The sequence below is a fragment of the Etheostoma cragini genome, chromosome 18 (assembly GCF_013103735.1).
Source record: "Etheostoma cragini isolate CJK2018 chromosome 18, CSU_Ecrag_1.0, whole genome shotgun sequence".
NCBI classification, from domain to species: Eukaryota; Metazoa; Chordata; class Actinopteri; order Perciformes; family Percidae; genus Etheostoma; species Etheostoma cragini.
The window spans coordinates 12898981-12918369 of record NC_048424.1 but is presented as its reverse complement, the minus strand read 5'-3'; the positions used below and the strand labels follow the sequence as shown (position 1 = coordinate 12918369).

The window sequence follows — 19389 nt, the reverse complement described above, 5'->3', positions numbered from 1 at the left end:
CATTGTATGCAGGCCTATTCTTGGAGATAACTAATTTGGCTAACATGATTAATTAAGTTGTGAGCGGTTTAGTTAGAAATGTAAAAGCTACACACCTGTGGAAAGTCAATGAATTGTATACACATTATTGCATGTGGGAAATTTTGGATCTTAAAGTCAGGTCTCTAGAGACTAGAATGAATTTTAATATGATGTGTTATTGTTGTCAGTTAATTATTATGCTAACTAGCATCTCATTCGCCACCCATGGATTATAGTTCTACCCGGAAGCTTGGTAGTGTAGGAATTTCCGGTTACGTCAGGGCGTCAGGACTCCATTAGAGCTGCAGCTGTTTGGAGAGAAACAACAACAAAAACGGGCTAACTGACAGCGCTCCCATATTGACAGTCCGGTCTGAGCCCAACAACAAGGCCTCAAATCTGGAAGCTTAACCTTGATTTCCCACCCGGAGCTCCGCCGGCTTCTAACCACGGCCGCTCTCGGTGAGGAAACTCTGGCCTCCGCTTCCTCCTCCTCCGACTCGGACACCGGCGGAGCGTCGCCGCCCCCGCGGAAGAAGCACCGAGCCTCGGCGGCGGAGGGAGCAGGAGAGCCCGGGGCTTCAGCGGTTGTAACAGGCCTGTCGGGAATTCTATTAGGACTTGCTACTCACTCTCCACACTCTCAAGCCACCTCTGCCATCCACTTTAACCGAAGTGTTGTCAACAATCTTAGCAGCAGCATGCAGGCAAACGGAGCAGGACAGGGACAAGAATCTCCAGAGCTCTCCTGCCTTAACAGTGCTCAAAACGGGGAGTCATCCTCGGCTGGCGGAACCCACTCCAATGGGCTTCTCTCCAGCACAGACAACGGGAATAGCGTCGGTACCAGTAACGGTGCTTCAGCCGGGCCCGGTTCGGGGACTTCAGCTGCCTCTACGGCCTCCGGCTCGGAGGTTGGCTCTCTGAAAAAGAAAAAACGGCTATCGCAGGCGGAGGAAGATGTCATACGATTAATAGGGCAACATCTCCACGGACTAGGGCTGAAGTAAGTTTATCCAAAGTCGATGAAAAACCTACATAAGTATATAATGTTACAGTTGAACACATGACATGTAATCGACATTACTGGTGTTTCGTGTGAAACAGCTACATAGCAGATGGTAAAAGCGCTATTAGTGCGCTTGACAGACACAAACATGGGGGATGGGGTAACGTTAGCTAACGTTAGTTAGCCTGTGAGCTCGGCTGTTGGTAGAAAGAAGGGGTCCATCTTGCACAATAACAGTTCGCTTGATAGCTAACCGCACTAGCCTGCGCTGAAGTGCCTAGTCCTGACATTAAACCTTCACACAAACATAAAACACCGTCTAAAATGTGTCTGCTTAACAAATCTATTATTAGCTGAAATATGTTTCATATGCCAGTAGCGCAATGATGCATTACTTAGCATTATATATTTTGCACTGAATTAAAGGCATTACATCATCTAGTAACGTTTATTCAGAGATCCGCTGACTTGTTATGGTTTGCAAAGCATAAAATGAATGTCACGCGAATGGATAACACTTGATTTAGCTTCTTACACAAGCAGGATTATCGAGTTTGCAGTGTACATTGGTGCGTTTCAATGCTATTGCAAAAAAAAAAAAAATGCGGAGGAAATGTTAGTGCGGGTTGTGAATGTCGGTTTTCGCCCTGTTGGTTTGTGGTTTTCTTCATTTTCCATCTTGATTGCCTCGGGAAGAATACTTTTTTTTGTAAGACCGTTTGTGGATAGGTCGGCCACACTGTAATAACTAGCATGGTTATGAATACTGCCCTGGTTATTTTAGTATTCCGAGTGCGCCGTTTGCACGTCCTGGGCTGTCATTTTGTCCATGTCTTTTATTATATCAAAATAATCCACATATGTAGCTATCTCCCAAACATGATCATTTTCTTTCTAGATTCATGTATTTATTTTTTTGTTGCTGTCACAGTAATGTGTCAATAGTAAATCGCAAACAGTAACAAGCATGTATCGTGGCATGTATTTATTTAAAGACAGCAATCGATACAGTTGGTCCTAGATTGGACAGAATCTGTTGTTTTCATGGCCGCTGAAGAATGCGCTTTCTATCAGCTGTTTTAAATGGAAGCGCTGTGTTTGAATCTAATTATAGCATAGTGGGGTTTCAAGAAATGTATGTCTACCCCTCTGGCTCGGGTAGCCACTGTTGAAATAGGTAGACATCCGCAGATCTCTGGTATCCAGCTGAGAAAGTGTAGCTGCCATTACAAGGCATTATAAAAGACAGACATATCGCTATGTTTACACAGAGGGGGGGGGGGGGGGGGGGGGGGGGGGGGGGGGGGGGGGGGGGGCTTTCTGGTAGGAGACAGAGCCCCTACATTTCTGCTGGGGAATATGCAAGAGAAATCAGTGTAGCAGCCAGCTGGATGAAAGGCTCAACACTCAACACAGAGCTGCTGCGCCACTCCATTGATACCTGAAAATGATGTCATCATGCTGAAGGTGTCAGCTACCCCAACCCACTTATATATATCTCTCTCTCTCACACACACACACACACACACACACACACACATTTCAGCAGACTTGTTTGTGGTGGTGGAGTGTTTAGCAGGGAGGTGGTGTTTGGACAGATTATGGTTATATAGTTATGGTTCACAGGCTGAGAGGATGATCTCAACTGCAGTGGAAGCTCGGTTCATGTTAGTCAGCCTCCTACTGTCCACAAATAATGCTCTGGTGACACGACTGTGTTATGCTGGCTTCCTTCAGACATAGTTGGTCATGAAATTGCCTTCATCCTATTGTCAGCCAATGACGTTATCATTGTCCCAGTGTTAAAATTATTGTTGCAGATTTCCCACTCACCTATTTGCTACCCTTGTGGCCATGGTACAGTCACATTGGTGAAATGGATGATTAGACAAACAAGAAAAGTTGAGTAATCTGCCTGGAAATGGCACTTTACATAATCAATAATCATGAGTTAACTTTTCAAGTCTTGACTGGGCTCTGAAATGTTATCTGTGCACTCGATTGTTAAGATTGATTTATATTACATTTTAAGACTTTACTCTGCTTTCTTTTATTTCACCTGTCTTGTGTTTGTCAGCTAACTTTGTGTGCCCTCTTCTCTCTCTCTCTCTCTCTCTCTCTCTGTGTTTCTGCAGTCAGACAGTGGACCTGCTGATGCAGGAATCAGGCTGCAGACTGGAACACTCCTCAGCTACCAAGTTCCGCAACCATGTCATGGAGGGGGAGTGGGACAAGGTTGGTCTTGGGTTACCATGGTTACATAATAGCATGCAGTTTGATAGACAGGAAATTGGTGACCTTCCTGGTGATCTATTGTCTGTATTGTACTGAAAGATGAAGAGCTTGTTTCGTCGAGAAACCAGCAGACATATATTTATGCGATCGTCTCAAATGACGTATCGACAAAAGCGAGTATGATTCCTGTTAGGAAACGCTAAAGGAAGCTCGGGAAAGCATAAGCAAAGTACTTAAAGTGGTCTGCATTTGGACCACTCATACACATTCAGTACCAGTGGAACTCTTTTCTTGACTAACAGAGCTTCCTGTTGAAGTGCTATTTGATTTTGGAACTGGCAATTATAGGGCACATAGCTTTATTTAAACTCTGTAACTATTAAGCCCATAATTCATGTTGTGACATTCAATGTCGTGGATTGTATTTAAAGGAACAAAATTTAATTGGGTTCAAATTATTATTGAGAGATCGGGAGAATATCTGACTTAAAGTGCTCATTATTACTATTATGCCAACTCCAGCAAACCATTTTCCGTCATTTGAATAACAAAATAACAAGGCACATTCCCCATTATGTGCCCATTATTATATTAAAAGATCAAAAAAAAATGTAATCAGAACAACCAAAGCATAGCACAGTGGTACCGCAGGATGTTGTCAGGACTCCATTAGGCTGGTAATGTGAGTTTTAAAAACATTGGGTTTATATTGGCATACTTTAGGACATTTTTCCTTAATTTGTTTTGAAATCAACACTCTCTGCTCTATCACCCTGTTCTTGCAACAAAATAATTTTCGTTCCAACATTTTAGAGCTAAAGCTTATGAAAGCACACATCTTATTAAATATGGCCTTGTGAATCATCTAGAATAATGATCCTATGTTAGAACTGCAGGATGGGAAAATAGCACCAGCCTTGACCCAAATAGTGGGACATTTTTGGATGTGGCAAGTATGGTTGTACTTTCCACAAACCAGTCGTAAACCACACACTATTTTAATTCCCCAAATCTATTTTTTCTGGTGTATAAATAACAAAAGAGACCAGTATGTTTTTTGACCAAATGATCTGTATTACTGCTGGTGTGATAAGTATTGTTTCTCCATGCATGGAAACTGCTGAGCTTACCATTTCTCTCTCTCTCTCTGTCTCTCCCCTCCATCACCCTCTCTTTGTTTTGATCTAGGCTGAGAATGATCTCAATGAGCTGAGAGCACTGATGCATTCTCCCAATGCCATTGTGGTAAGCTCCCCTTGAACTGAATGACAGACAGTTAGAAGGCACAACTGGAGGTTCTAGAATGGGTCCACTAAAATGCAGGGCTACAGGTTCTTGTTGTAGGACACTGAAAGCCAAAACGTTCTGGATGACACCTCGGAAAGTATAGCAGCAGGAATGGACACCTCATTAGATTAAGGGAATGAATGCGTGGTTGTGTCGTTTTTAAGCAAAATGTGGTGGAGCTTTACAAGCATGAGTTTTTTTCCTCTAGCTTGTTCCAACATTGATTAAAACTATACAAAATAGCCTCTTTTCTGTTGATCATATACTTAAATTAGGGCTGTCAAGATTTACGGCGCCATTAACCCGTTCTGTGATTTGGGCCTCGGGCCACTCCATCCTTCTCTTAACACATCCATGAAGGCTAGCAGAAATTTATATAGAAAAGGGTCTTTTTGAATTGCAAGTGCAGTTTCAGAGCCCTTCCAGATGGGTATCTCAACAAGACTAAAGTTAATTTGCATGTACTGTCGATGTGAGTTGAGTTACCTGCGGAGTACTTCGAGTCTCAAATACCACTTGCTGGCCAAGCAAAAGGCTGATGCCGAGACCCCCCTCACCAAAGGCAGGCCACGCTGGATAGTTTGCAACGGAGACGTAAGAGGTGTAAGAAGTAAGAAGTACAAGTGTAAAGTGGGATACTACATTGTGTTAGCATTACCAAGTAATGTTACATTTAGGTCATTATGCCCGTTTGTTGTTGCTTGATGGGCTTACATTTGCCATATTATGCTTTCAGCATATTGTTTGAGCGTACAGTTCCTTTTGAGGTTATTCTAGAGAATAATTTTGACAATATTTGTCATTGTCTTGGATTGTTGCAATAATAATAAACATTTGCATAAAGCAAACATATTTGTCCGCTCCCATGTTTATAAGAGCATTAAAAACTTTAATAATATACCTTTTGAATTACATTTAGAACAGATCAAAATTAATTTTCATTTCATTGCACGTTAACTATGGACAATCATGCTATTAAAGGCAATTAAATATTTAGATTAACAGCCGCATATATATATATATATATATATATATATATATATATATATATATATATATATATATATATATATATATATATATATATATATATATATATATATGGCAGTTGATCTATTACAGGAAATTATAGAAATGCCAAAAACATATCTGAAATGGTCAGTTCTGAGCTTACTGACAAGTTTATTTTCAAATTTAAAATATCTTGTTTAGTACATATTATTGTCACAATTAGGTTTAATAAAACAAATTAAGGGACACTTGTTCATGTATTATGTGTTTGTGTCAAATGACTGTGAGCCAATAAGTTGTTGTCAGAATTGTGAAAAGCTGAATTATCAGTGTCATCTTTAAAAATTATTTTCATTCATAACGGCAAGAGTATAACCTTAGCTGTATCCCAATGCCACCCTGCATAGTCATTATAACAAGACATAGCTACTGCATCCAAAGTAATGCAAATTTAGCGTACTCAGAGATTTTGGTACTACACATGCCAAATTTGCTTGATTTTTAAGTGTGGTGTTGAACTACACTAGTGTCCCACACTGGAAATGAAGGAGATCTACTCACAGTTAGGAAACAATTAAAATAACTGGATGGTAGAAAAAGTGCTTAAGGAAAATCTTTGGCAAAAAGTAAAATATTACATTTTTAGAAAAAACTGTTGGCAGATTTTAACTTGTCCTTTTGATTGATACATGTAACCCTTCTATATTTGTTGTTAACAGTAAATTATAAAAGTAAATGCATTGTATGCTAACAGGCAACATTTTATACTCTGAACATTTGTACGTTAGTGCATACTGTACAATATTAGTTTGGAAATGAGGCTTAGCTCTGGATAATTAGCCCCAGCTAGCATGCTAATTAGCAGACAAGATTAGCTTTAAAAAATGGTCCCATGTGTCTCAGTCAAGTGCCTGCTGCTCCGTGTCAGAAGTCTCTCGGACTGCCATTTGGGTTATTTAAAGAACGGCTGCTGTAGCTGTTGATTTTCTGCTGTATGTACTGTACAATGTGGGTAGCCATTTTAGATTAGTGTTGTCATTGTCAACATGACTTTAACTGCAGTTCTGGTAGGTAGTTTACTCCTATCCCAGGCCTATGTGTTGCGTTAGGAGATGTGTTCTTGCACTCTTTATTTGTAGACCGTTGTGGGTGGATGTTTTCGTGAATTCATGTGCTTAAACCCGTTGTCAGGGCTGCAGTTCCTACTGCATACCTTAGATAAGACAGAAACTCTTGATTACACAAATGGGAACACTGACAAGCAACAGCGACTGGTAAACACTTGCCTATGGTCTTCTCAGTATGAAGAAAGTAGGCTATTGGCATGACCACATGTCTTGGTTACATCTATAAATATGTCCTGATAATGCATACATGCTGCCCTGGAATATGCTGCCACCATTTCAAGGATTTATGGCAAATGAAAGCACACATTTAATATTGGGATTATTTTTGTTGTTGTTGCTATGCACAGCTGTACCTAGAAAGCTTTCTATATACTTCTGCAGACATGCAGACCAGCCGTTGTTGGATCAAGGGTTAAAATCGCTTCTTATCAAAGGGAAACTTGATGTATTAGTATAAGCTCACTTGTCATTCTTTTGTTCCTTCCTTTACTTTTCAGTTTAATATAAAATCTCTTCTCTGTACCCACGTCTCTCCTCTTCTCAGCGTATGAAGTTCCTGCTGCTGCAGCAGAAGTACCTAGAATATCTGGAGGATGGCAAAGTCTTGGAGGCTCTGCAGGTTCTCCGGGGAGAGCTGACGCCACTCAAGTACAACACAGATCGCATCCATGTACTTAGCGGGTACGGTACAAGTTTGATATTTCATCTGTCTCATAGTCATCAGATAGTCTATACAAATACACACCTGCAAACTTAGATAACTCTGTAATCACTAATAATACAGCTCCCACCACTGAGCCAACTACAGAACCAGAGAGACTTTTTAATGGAGACTGGTTAGTCATTGGAATGGAATATACTGTGTCTCTTTCAAGCACCAAGAGAGTTTTTAACCAGTCAAATCCATCCTTAAAATGACATTGTAGATGTGTATTATCAATGTTGTGTCACAGCTATAGTTCATCTAGTTACACAATAAATTGAAGGGTAGGCTGCTTCTTTTTGGTAGAGATGTGTATTTATCTTTCAAATCAGGGAAAACGGGACTATTGACAATAATCAAGTAGTCTTTAAAAACTACCTTCAGTATTTGTCCGTTTTTATCTTTGCGCTAAACTGCAATAATTTGGATTGCTTTTACAGCATGTTAAAATCAGTGGCTTGGATCAATATCACTCATTATCTTTTGTTTGGCTGTAATATGGTTTTCCAATATACTGTACATACTACATTACAGTTGATCCTCTGAGACTCACTATAAGGGTATCAGTAGCTGCAGGATCATCTAATCCATGGTCTGATCAATGCACAATTCAGTTTAATTACTTTTTATTTATAGTATCAAATCATAATGCGGTATCTCAAGACACTTTACAGCAAGATTAGGTCTAGACCGAGAAGAGAAGGGGTGGTGTGTCTGAAGACAACCTCCCCCGCGGTTTAGGCAAAGTTCAACTCCTCACTCCCTAACTATAAGCTTTATCAAAGAGGAGAGTTTTAGATTTACTCTTACATAGGTGTCTGCCTCCCAACCCCAGATCTAGTTCCACACGAGAAGAGCCTGATAGCTGAAGGCTCTGGCTCCCCTTTTACTTTTAGAGACTCTAGGAACCACAAGTAAGTCTGCATTCTGGGAGGGCAGTGCTCTAGTGGGACAATAAGGTACTATGAGCTCTTCAAGATTAGATGGTGCTTGACCATTTAGTTCTTTTTAGGTCAGAAGAAGGGTGTTAAATTCAATCCTAGATTTTACTGGAAGCCAATGCAGAGAAGCTAGTACAGGAGAAATATGATCTCATTTTTTTAGTTCTTATCATAACATGCGCTGGGGACTTATCTGAGCCACCTGATAGTAAGGAATTACAATAGTCCAGCCTGGAAGTTACAAATGCATAGTTTTTCATTGGGGTGTACAATTCAGAAAATGTCACGATTTGATTAAATATCGATTTTTTTCGTCTCAAGATTTGATTCAAAATTATATTTTAGATTTTTTAACAAAAGTGAAAAAAGGTTGTTCTTGAGGTTTGTTTTAGGTGGGTGCTAAAGAATATATCCTAATCAAAACTTACTCGTATATTTTTGACAGTTGTGCTGGAGCCCAGGGCAATGCTATCCAGAGTAGCCCCTGTATATCATTAGATTATGAGGTTTGCAGGTGTTTAGGACCCAGCACAATAACTTTAATTTTGTCTGACTTTAACAACAGGAAATTGTAGGTCATCCATGATTTTATATCTATCTAGGTAATGCGTGCTTGAAGTTTAGCAAAGTGACTGGTTTCATCTGGCTTGATTGATAGGTATAAATGGGTGTCATCCCCATAACAGTGAAAGTTAATTGAGCGTTTCCTAAAAATTCTGCCTAGAGGAAGCATATATAAGGTGAATAGAATTGGTCCAAGCACTGAGCCTTGTGGAACACCATGGTTAACTTCAGCGTGCCTGGAGGATTCTTCGTTAATGGCAAAAACTGTGCCCCTGCCCTCAGCAAAACACATTCCTCTCATTGATTACCTGATCATTTACTTTGCATTAATCACTCACTGCCGACAAGACTGTTTGAGCTAACAGACTGTCACACAGTTAAAAGAATAATCTGTTAATCCTTCACCTGTTTTAGAATGTGAATGTGTCTCTCTGTTGTTGCATTTCTGTCAGCTTTTTCATAAAACACCTTTTCAATGCACCATTTTCTCATTTTAGTTTCTATACAGCATTTTAGTTTTTCTTTGTTATGCATCTGTACTTAGTGCAGTATTAGTAAGAAATGTTCACCCTATTGTCTCTGATTCTCACCATACTAATCAGTATTTTGAGCTCCTGCTCTTGCTGGCAACTTGTCAACATTCAACATTTTTTGGTTGTGATAATATTACTGTTTTTGTTATAATTTCCTGTGCACTGTACGTTGTTATTTTTCTGATCTGTGCTGTTTGTTTCTTCCTGCAGGTACCTAATGTGCAGCCATGCTGAGGACTTGAAAGCCAAGGCAGAGTGGGAGGGCAAGGGCACTGCCTCACGCTGCCGACTGCTGGACAAATTACAGAGTGAGAAGACCTACCTCTGTAGAGCTACTACAAAGAATACATGACTACAACACTACTCAATACATAACCAATATGTTGGCTTTTATCTCTCCTTGTAGCATACCTGCCACCCTCTGTGATGCTGCCCCCTCGGCGGCTGCAGACCCTGCTGCGGCAAGCAGTAGAGCTGCAGAGGGACCGCTGCCTCTATCACAACACAAAGCTGGACAGTAGTCTGGACTCAGTCTCTCTCCTCCTCGATCATGTCTGCAGCAGGTTGGTACAGCAAAGCTTGCATGCTGCTCAGGCCCTTAAAGATCTCAGTGTTAAACTATCCTGCTGCAGGATCTGAATGCGTCATTGGACCACCTGTTGTTATAACTAAAATCTTGATGTATATGGACTGAAAGCCTTGCTTTGTATTTGCCTCCTGTGTCAGAAGTCTTCACTCATTTGCCCTATCTTGGATGTTCTGCTCCTAGCATCGTACTACTGTATTATGGCTGCACCATGCTTGTTGTTGAGCCTTTTATCCTTTTCTCATTATTTTTTTCTATCCTTGCCTTATGTTTTATAATTTTATGATTGCAACATGTTATTAAGCAATAAAATATATATAGACCTACTAGTGCTGACTTAAGCACTGAAGATTTTAACCTTCTGGTGTTTCTCCACCTCCCAGGAAGCAGTTCCCCTGTTACACTCAACAGATTCTGACAGAGCACTGTAACGAGGTGTGGTTCTGCAAGTTCTCAAATGACGGCACAAAACTAGCCACTGGCTCCAAAGACACTACGGTCATCATTTGGCAAGTAGACCCGGTAAGTGTGAAAAATGCCTAAATTAACACACTGCCTTTTCTATGATTAAGTCCACAGCTAAAATGACCCTCCAGGAATGTTGTGGTCAAAGCCTTTTTACATTTGCCGGCCGGTTTTCCTTGGCATTTTAAAATGAGTACCTAACAGTAATGTACTTTGTTAGAATTCCCCATGATAACCCTTATGTGCATATGAAACACTCTCTGTAGCACTTTTAGAAGCACCTTTACTTTCTGTCTTAGATTATGAGACATTTTCTATAGAAATACATAAGTTCCACTCATTGGCCCTTTGGTGCAGTCTCTTATTGTCTTCTATTGATATGTCACTGAGAATTAATATGGTACTCTTCGTTGCAAACTTCTGAATTTGAGTGGTCTTCTCCTTCTGTGAGGAACACCGGTGTCTGTTTTTATGTAAAGTAGAAATGTTGTTTACTTTCTATCTACTAAATAAGAACCCTGAAACAAATGACGTCCATTCACAGAAGTGTCTTGTCGTCCAGGTTCTTTTATGTCGTTTCAAACTTGAAAATTCGTTTTAATAACTTTTTTTTATTTTTAAATGGTTTGAATTTAGTGCACCATTGACATGAAATTAGGAAAATTCATTTGTCATAAAGACTGGACTTTAGCAGTCCAGAATATCTTTGAATTCTTTATTTAAGGTCATGGACGACTTCTTTCAATGTGCCCTTTGATTTCGGTTTGAAAACTTGGAACCCTGCGCTACTGCAAAAGAGGGCCCACCCGCAGTGTGTCTGAATTAATGTTATTCTAATCCCCTGCGTCTTATCTTTGTGTAGGAGAGCCACCAGTTGAAGCTGCTGCGAACCCTGGAGGGTCATGCATATGGTGTCTCCTACTTAGCTTGGAGTCCCGATGACACCTACCTGATCGCCTGTGGACCTGACGACTGCTCTGAGCTGTGGCTCTGGAATGTTCCGGTAAAGTTTCAGGCCACACTCTATGGCATGTTTCCATGCATGCCAGCCCTGTTGCATGTGAACATGAGTTTACAAAGCATAGATTGGTAATGTCAAAGACTTGAGCTGTCTATTTCATGTTCAGTAAGCAAGCACATAAGAAAAACAGGCCAGTCAGCCTCCCATAGATACTCTTTAGGCTGTGTGTACTCAATGACCTTTCCCATCCCCCCCCCCCTTTTGTTTCCTTTTATCCACCCCTCCCCACTCTTGATTAATGTTTCTTCTTGCTGTCTCCCTCCCCCATTTATCTCTCTTCTTGTTTTTCAACTGTGTCTGCCAATTCCCTTGGTGAGCAGACGGGGGAGCTGCGGACCAAAATGTCCCAGTCCCATGAAGACAGTCTCACCAGTGTGGCATGGAACCCTGATGGCAAACGCTTTGTCACCGGCGGACAGAGGGGACAGTTTTATCAGTGTGTAAGTGGATGGGTCTTTTTTTTATTTTTTTTTCGAACAGGATTGTTTAATGGGATGTGTTTGAACCAGTAAAGGCCTCCAACATTTATCGTCCGTTTTTCTCTCGAGAATCATGGATCATCACCGTGGTCAATCAATGCTGAATGCCTGTAGTGTTTTTAAAGGCAGGTGAGGGCCCTTAAAAGGGTAGACACTATATATGAGTCATACACAGCTTTCAAATATCTGCTCAAATGTTACTTTGACCTTAAACAGACCACTTTGAGATAATTGGATCTGCCGGTGTATTGATTTTCTAGCCATGAACCCGATGAACCCATAAGGATGATTTTTATTTTTTGAATCACATATCTTTGGGAATATGGTTTATGCGTGTATCTAATGCTTGTTGAGCATGACCAGGTCTCTGTGTAGCAAAATAAGATAAACCTTTATTGATCCCCAGAGGCGAAAATTGAGGTTGATAATGACTCAGTTGATAATGTCTGTAAATGTTTGGAAGCTGGAAATGTCCTTCTATCCACACATTTAAAACAAAATATCAAACTGCAGAAACTGATGATGAATTAAAGTAGGAATTCCAAAATGTACAACTGTTTCATTGGTGTTGTGTTACAAAGCAGTGACATGTTGTTAAGCGGGAGGAAAGTACTTTTTTTTTTTTTTTTTTTAATTGTCTGATTGTTGCGCTGTGTTGGTTCCTGTGCAGAAAGAATAATGATGAATAATTTCACCATAATATGCTTTGTTCATGTTTTCATTCCCATGTGAAGAACGAGAGTTGAGGTGTCTGTGTTTGTGTTGTCAGGACCTGGACGGTAACTTATTGGACTCGTGGGAGGGCGTGAGAGTGCAGTGTCTGTGGTGCCTGGGTGATGGCAGGGCCGTGCTGGCCTCGGACACACACCAACGTATCCGGGGGTACAACTTCGAGGACCTTACAGACAGAAACATGTATGTGTCAGCCCTAGTAATCCCTGTACTGTAGTATATCTAGAGTATGGTTCCATTATTAGTTGAAAATACAACACATTTTGCTCATGATGCCAGCCAAAGGAGGTGGATATTTAAAGCCCCCACCCAATCATTGTCCACGCACACAGGAGTTTTGTATTTTTGCATTATTCAATACAGTGCCTGACTGCCTGTGTCTTGTTTACATGTCCTTTACAGAGTTCAGGAGGACCACCCTATCATGTCTTTTACAGTTTCAAAGAACGGGAGATTAGCTTTGTTAAATGTAGCAACTCAGGTGAGCTATATCTCCACCTTTTATTAACATCACTTTATGCGCTTCTAAAACACAGTTTGTTTCAATAAAACACTATGCAGGACGCTTCAGCAGTTACAGCCTGTTCTTCCACAACCTTTTGTAGGGAGTGCACCTGTGGGACCTCCAGGACCGTGTGCTGGTGAGGAAATACCAAGGTGTGACCCAGGGCTTCTACACTATCCACTCCTGCTTTGGAGGACACAACGAAGACTTTATTGCCAGTGGCAGCGAAGGTACACTCCGAGAGTATTGCAGGTCAAAATAGTGACAGGGATAACACCGTGGCTCTTTGTAACAACTTTAGTACCTAGGTGGCCCCTGCTTACACATTTTCATCTCATTCTGTGCACTTTGTGGGAGAATAGAATATTGCTGTTTGGTTTGATAAAGTATAAAGTCCCATCGTCCTACATTATATGTATTCTCTGTGTGGTGTGATATGGTGCCGTTTCTCACTGGATCCTTGCTAATTAGTGCTGTAGTATTAACTTGTACCGTCGGACTTTACAGAAGTTTAGCTTTGGCAGTGATTGCAATTTTATTAGACATTTTCTGTATTTCTCCTAACTATTATCCATGTATTGTCATATTTCATACCATTTACTGACTGTCTTTACTTCACCTGTTGTGTTGCGTTCATCATTCCTTCTCTACAGACCACAAAGTGTACATCTGGCACAGGCGTGGTGAACTTCCCATTGCTGAGCTAACAGGCCACACACGCACTGTTAACTGTGTGAGCTGGAACCCGGCCATCCCGGGACTCATGGCTTCCGCCTCCGATGACGGCACAGTGCGTGTCTGGGGTCCTGCACCTTTCCTCGACTCGCAAGAGGCGGACGCACTCAACGGTAACTGCCAAATCTGTTTGTTTGTTTTTCTTTCTCTGTGCATGTAAGTGTTGTTAGCAAAAGCAAACCTCATTTTGATCACCAAAATAAATTATGAGATGTTACATCTTTTTATTCACCTGATCTCTTCTTTTCATTCTTTCTTTAGAAAACTGCAGTAACATGGACAGTTGATGGTCACTTATAGAGCAGATGACATCTCTCTTTAACAACAATCCAAGAATCCCACAATAAAACCAGATCTCAACGGGCTAATCAAATCCAACACCAACCTAAAGCAAGACAAGAAAAAGAAACAACAAAAGCCACCAAGACAAAAAGAGAAAACAAACGTGAGAAAAATATGTCTTCTGACAGACCTAAAGAAAATGGTGGAGGTGATGAAGGACACTAAATATTCAGGTCCTCGTCCAAAACCTGATGCCAACCCAGAGGAAACCCAGTCAACGCCCAGCGGGAAACGACCGCCAACCACTGGTGAGATGTAACGGCTGTTCTCCTCCAACTGACCCTTCTTCCCCCATCCGGCTGCATGGCCACCAGCCATGCTAGGTCCTCACACAGTTTCCCCGGAAACCCACCTCCACCTTGAGCTTGGAGCACATCAGTTCCCCCCGTGATTCCTCCAGACAGACACAGCAGACCAGCCGTACCATTTGTCTGCCTGTTTGTCCCACATTACCTGTATAATGTCTCCAAGGACATGGGTGGGGTGTTGTTGGGGGAGGATGGTGCATATAGCAACTCTTCTGTATGTATGTTTTCCTCTTCCTCTCTTGCTCTATTCTTCGCATTCGATGTGTTGGACAAAGGCTGCAAATCCACCGTAAAAACACAGACCGACCATCTGACAAAGAACACACACACAAAAAAAAGAGGCTATGCTAAATGTTGGATTTTTTTTATGATAGTCATAGCGTAATTCTCATTTAAGAGGTGAATCTTAGCTCAAGTAGTGCCCGTGGAAAGCTTTAGCTTGAAGATTCCACTTTGTGTTTCTCGACATTAGGAAAACAAACTTTTTATTCCTTAATTTAACTTCTAACACGGACGGTCGCTGTAGTGTTTCCAGCTGACAGCCACCCCAACCCCCTCTGTTGAACTAGCTACCGCACAACTCCCATTACATCTGCCTAAGAGGAGATGAACCGGGGGATTCACAGGTCACATATCAACGATGAGGGGGTCAGACGTTGGTGGGGAGGTGGGGTTTCCACTGTCAGGACACATACTCTGACCTTTCTCAAAAGACACACTTTCAGATGTGAAAGAGTTCAAGTGCAACTTGGATTGCACACCAGTGACTGCTGTCCCTCCTCTGTGTGTGAGGGAGTGAGTGAGAGCAATTATGCATGCACACATTAGTGGAAGAGTTGACATTTGTGGGTGCAGGTTTAATTGGCGCGTGTTTTTGTATGTGTGTTCAATTCACACCAGCAGAAGATTCACACCCCCTCCTCCCTCCTCCCCTACGCTCCTGATCCCATAGTAAAATTGTAAAGAGGATTTTAAACCAATTCTAAGTTATCCAAAGCCCCATAGGGACCTCTATCTGTGGAACAAAGAATACTTGAGAGCCATTTTGTAAAAGAAAAACTTTTCTTTAATCTGGGGCTTTAATTTTACATTACAATTTTTTATTTTCTTCCTCTCCTTACCACATGGCATTCAAACGGCACGGAGTCTATTGCCAATGAATCGTCTCTGTTGGGGGGGGGGGGGGAGAAAAGGAAAATTTCAAAAGAGCATTTTGAGTGAGGCATGTTTCAAAAAGCTGTAAAACTGTTGTGTTATTAGCAAAAGGTCATTTCATATGAGAAGTTATTGATTGTAATTATCGAACGAGTAGTAAGCACGGCCCGAGAGAGAAGAGGCACCAATAACCAGAACGACTCTATGAGCCCACAGTGTTGTTACAATCCTAAAACACACACACACACACACACACACACACACACACACACACACACACACACACACCCACACACACTGCCTTCCTATAAATACAGTTGCACACAGACCTTCAGTATGTATGACACCCCCACCACTGCACATAGAGTGGTCTTTTTGCCTCGTTGCACTACTACCTACTGCAATGGCATAAATCCATAAGCTTCTCACAGTCTTAAGGTCACTGCACTTGCCATTCTGATGGCTTAGAAGGTCACATTGGCAATGACTCAAAACCGAACCAGAGATTGCTAAAGGAATTGAACCCCCACTATGCCTCTATGCATCCAAAAGCAGTGACTAATCATCTTGTAAACATCTGAAAAGGAACCTTGTGCGTATAAGGCATCTCGAGGTATACCACTGTTGGATCTTAGAGTGAATTCAGAATTACTCCTCCTTCCCTGCCTTGCTCTCCAACCAAGTTATTCAGTGGTCAGTGCGCCATTCAAAGCTTTCGTCCTCTCTTTTTTTAGGGTATGTTATGACTATTTGCTACAGACTGATATACAGTAAAACATGTTTAAGACCGTGCTTTTCTGTCTGTTTTTATTGAACTTTTTTTTGTTACTTAAATTTTTTTTGTTCACATTATATCATTTTTGGTTGACCTCTATCCCTGTATGATCATATTAAAATATAACCAGACATTTGGACTCCTCATTTCTTTTGTACTCTTTATAACCCCCTGTTATCTTTCTTTTATATATTTCTTTTGTTTCTCTGTTCAGTTGCATTTTATCTACCACTATTATTACAAATGAATATGCACAGTACCACCCATGTCAATTGGAGTGGGGATAGTTTTTAGGAAATGTGTTACCTACAATCAAATCAGGTTTGAACTTATCCACCCCTCGCCTTTAAAGAGTTTCCTTCATGTGAAAATCTACTTTACCGCATGTCTGTGTAATTGACCGAAATCTCTCTCTTGGTGTGCCATTGTTGATTGATCTGATCTTTCTCAAAGCCAAACGGCGCTCTTGGTGTTTTCTGTAGGTTAACGTGTCATGGTCTGATATTCACACTTTGGGAACCTTTATCTTAACTCCTGGATGCCGAATGGAGTCCTCCTCACCCTACATTATTTCAGAAGACTTGAGGCAAATCACACACTAAACCCTAACAAGAGTTTCAAACCTATCATTCACCTGCTGGTGACAAATGCTATGTCTGTATGCAACCTGGTGTCCACTCTTCTTTTGTCTGAGTTTACCAAGGGAGTTGTTTCTGATTTAATTATGTCTTATATCTCTCAGAGGTGATGGCGGTGGTGGGGAGGGCCTGGGTGGGGAACACTAAATGCTTACCGTAGCATCTCTAAGTTCCTTGGGCTATGGCGGGAAGGGGTGATGTGTGGCTTTGCGTTTAATGTGTTATTTACAAAAGTGATTGTACTGTTTTGTATTGTTGTGTAGGAAAAGTGTTATGTATGCATATTTTCAATAAAGCATTCAGGGTTTTGAAAACACAAAAGGCCAGTGGAGGTTTGATGGGGGAAGAAATTGTGAAGGCCCCGAGAACAAAGCTTCAAATCCCCAGAAAACCTGTTTCTCCCACCTCTTAAAACACAGAAAGGGGGTCCAGGTTGGCCCTGAATCCCTTTGGGCAAAGCATGTGTCAAGAGGTCACTTACAGTTTAAAACACTGGGTTGAATTTCTTTCTACTTCGAATTCAGTCTTTTTTTTTTTCTAAATGTCTTGAAAGTAATTTCTGGAACTAGAACATATAGTAAGAGGTTATCTTTGATGCTATTAGGAACATTATATTGAGTAAGTCCTGTTGTTGGCATATAGATTTCTATACAAAACTTGCCATTTACCGGCACTTTAGAAAGTAGTTGCACAAGGCATGGGTGCTGGTAAAATGTGAAAGTGTCTTTTTTGGGGGGGGGACCCAAAGTGTTCATTATTAAAGAATATAAATAAGAAATGATGAAGTGAATAAAACCATGGAATTGTGAAATAATCCAATACATTTGATCAACTTGGTTGTTGCTTTGCAAACAGCATTATTGATTGACAGATGATGGCTTTGCAATGAAAAGTGGTATTATGCAATAAAAAGTCCATTGGGGGAAAAATGTCATCATGAAAAAAAGAAATTGGAAAAAGGACCTTTTGAAATAAAAACTGCTCGACTGAAATAAATGAAAATGACCTCCAATAAACTCTCGTTCTTGTCAAATGAAAAACATAAACAACACTGCATAACAATGAGATGAGATTTTAAATGTACTGGATTATTTCACTATTCGTGGTTGGATGAACTATTGTGTGTGTGTTTCTTTATTGTATGTTATTTATTTAATATCAAACACTGTGGGACTCCATTAATCCGCAATGTCAGACTCAGTGCGCCACCTGGTGGTGTCTGAGAAAACAAAGTCCACAGCAGCAGAATAAAACATGGCAGGGACAGAATCTGTATTGGGTATTCAGAAAACCTGGAGCTGATCATGGATCCCTGTGACAGCAGATAACTTGATGAATTATTTAAATTGAAGAAGTTTTAAATTATTTTTCATGTACAGTATGTATAACCTGATGGCTTATTGTAATGTGGCTGTCATGTCTTCTGTTATGTTACAAATAGATTTTGGCCTGAATGTCTGATGTATACAGCACAGTACGAGCGAGCAAGGGGATTTTGTATTTGATCCTGTTTGTTTGTCTGTTGATTACTCTATCTCCAAACAGGCTTCACTGACATTTAGTGCAAGGCCAGGCCATGATCCAGGGAACAAGTGATTATTTGTCTATGTGGATAGCACCACCATGTGGCCTGTATGAAACCATTTCTATTTTGGCTGATAAAAACTAAAACATGAGGTCTAAAATCAATCTACCTTGGTTTATAATAAATCGGTACTGGCCACAAATGTTACTACACAAACATTTCATTTCAAACTGCCATTTTAAATAATTAAGTGGCATCTTTCAAATTATTCCGTTGGCGAAAAGCTGCAAAATCTGTCAGTTTATATAAAAACTCAAAACACATTCTGCCTTACATGTATTAAAAGTTTTATTTTGAAAGGTAGGCCTTCTTTGGTGGAAAGTATTAATAATGACAGGAAAATGAAGAAAACTAAGAAAACAAGGTGAACAAAATATACACTGTATGAAGATTGTTTTTGAAGTTCAAGCAGCAAACTCAAGTAAAAGTCCTGTTTTCAAAACCTTACTTCCTGTATATAAACGTGTGTGAGTAGAGTAGGCTTATTATAAATATTCAAAGTAAAAAATACTAATTCTGTGGAAAAATGCTCTCTGTCAGTGTTACGATCACATATATGAGGGGCCGTCAGGGACATTATTCAGAATTACCTCTCACAAACACATGTGAAATGCTCTTACATACACTACTGA

The 19389-nt window shown here is 40.6% G+C and overlaps 1 protein-coding gene and 1 long non-coding RNA gene across 2 annotated transcripts in view; one reads left to right on the top strand and one right to left on the bottom strand.

The window, feature by feature from the left end:
- Nucleotides 1-276: 276 nt before the first annotated feature.
- On the top strand, nucleotides 277-15783 carry wdr26b (WD repeat domain 26b). Its single transcript, XM_034899577.1, has 14 exons — nucleotides 277-1027; nucleotides 3166-3265; nucleotides 4454-4510; nucleotides 7235-7371; nucleotides 9642-9739; nucleotides 9838-9994; nucleotides 10401-10539; nucleotides 11345-11485; nucleotides 11824-11943; nucleotides 12752-12897; nucleotides 13117-13195; nucleotides 13320-13449; nucleotides 13873-14067; nucleotides 14216-15783. The coding sequence occupies exons 1-14, from the start codon at nucleotides 723-725 to the stop codon at nucleotides 14239-14241; spliced, it is 1830 nt and encodes a 609-aa protein (XP_034755468.1). The 5' UTR covers nucleotides 277-722; the 3' UTR covers nucleotides 14242-15783.
- A 123-nt stretch (nucleotides 15784-15906) lies between these two features.
- Nucleotides 15907-19389, bottom strand: part of LOC117961173 — a 17214-nt gene continuing 13731 nt past the window's right edge. The window contains exon 3 of the long non-coding RNA XR_004660334.1: nucleotides 15907-16366. This is a non-coding gene — a long non-coding RNA (uncharacterized LOC117961173). The remainder of the gene's footprint in view (nucleotides 16367-19389) is intronic.

Bases quoted from the DNA above. Each gene is read 5' to 3' on its own strand.
- wdr26b (XM_034899577.1), top strand. From the start codon at position 723: ATGCAGGCAAACGGAGCAGGACAGGGACAAGAATCTCCAGAGCTCTCC. The intron at 3,266-4,453 runs GTTGGTCTTGGG...GTTTTGATCTAG, and splicing joins TGGAGGGGGAGTGGGACAAG to GCTGAGAATGATCTCAATGA. The intron at 13,450-13,872 runs GTACACTCCGAG...CCTTCTCTACAG, and splicing joins TATTGCCAGTGGCAGCGAAG to ACCACAAAGTGTACATCTGG.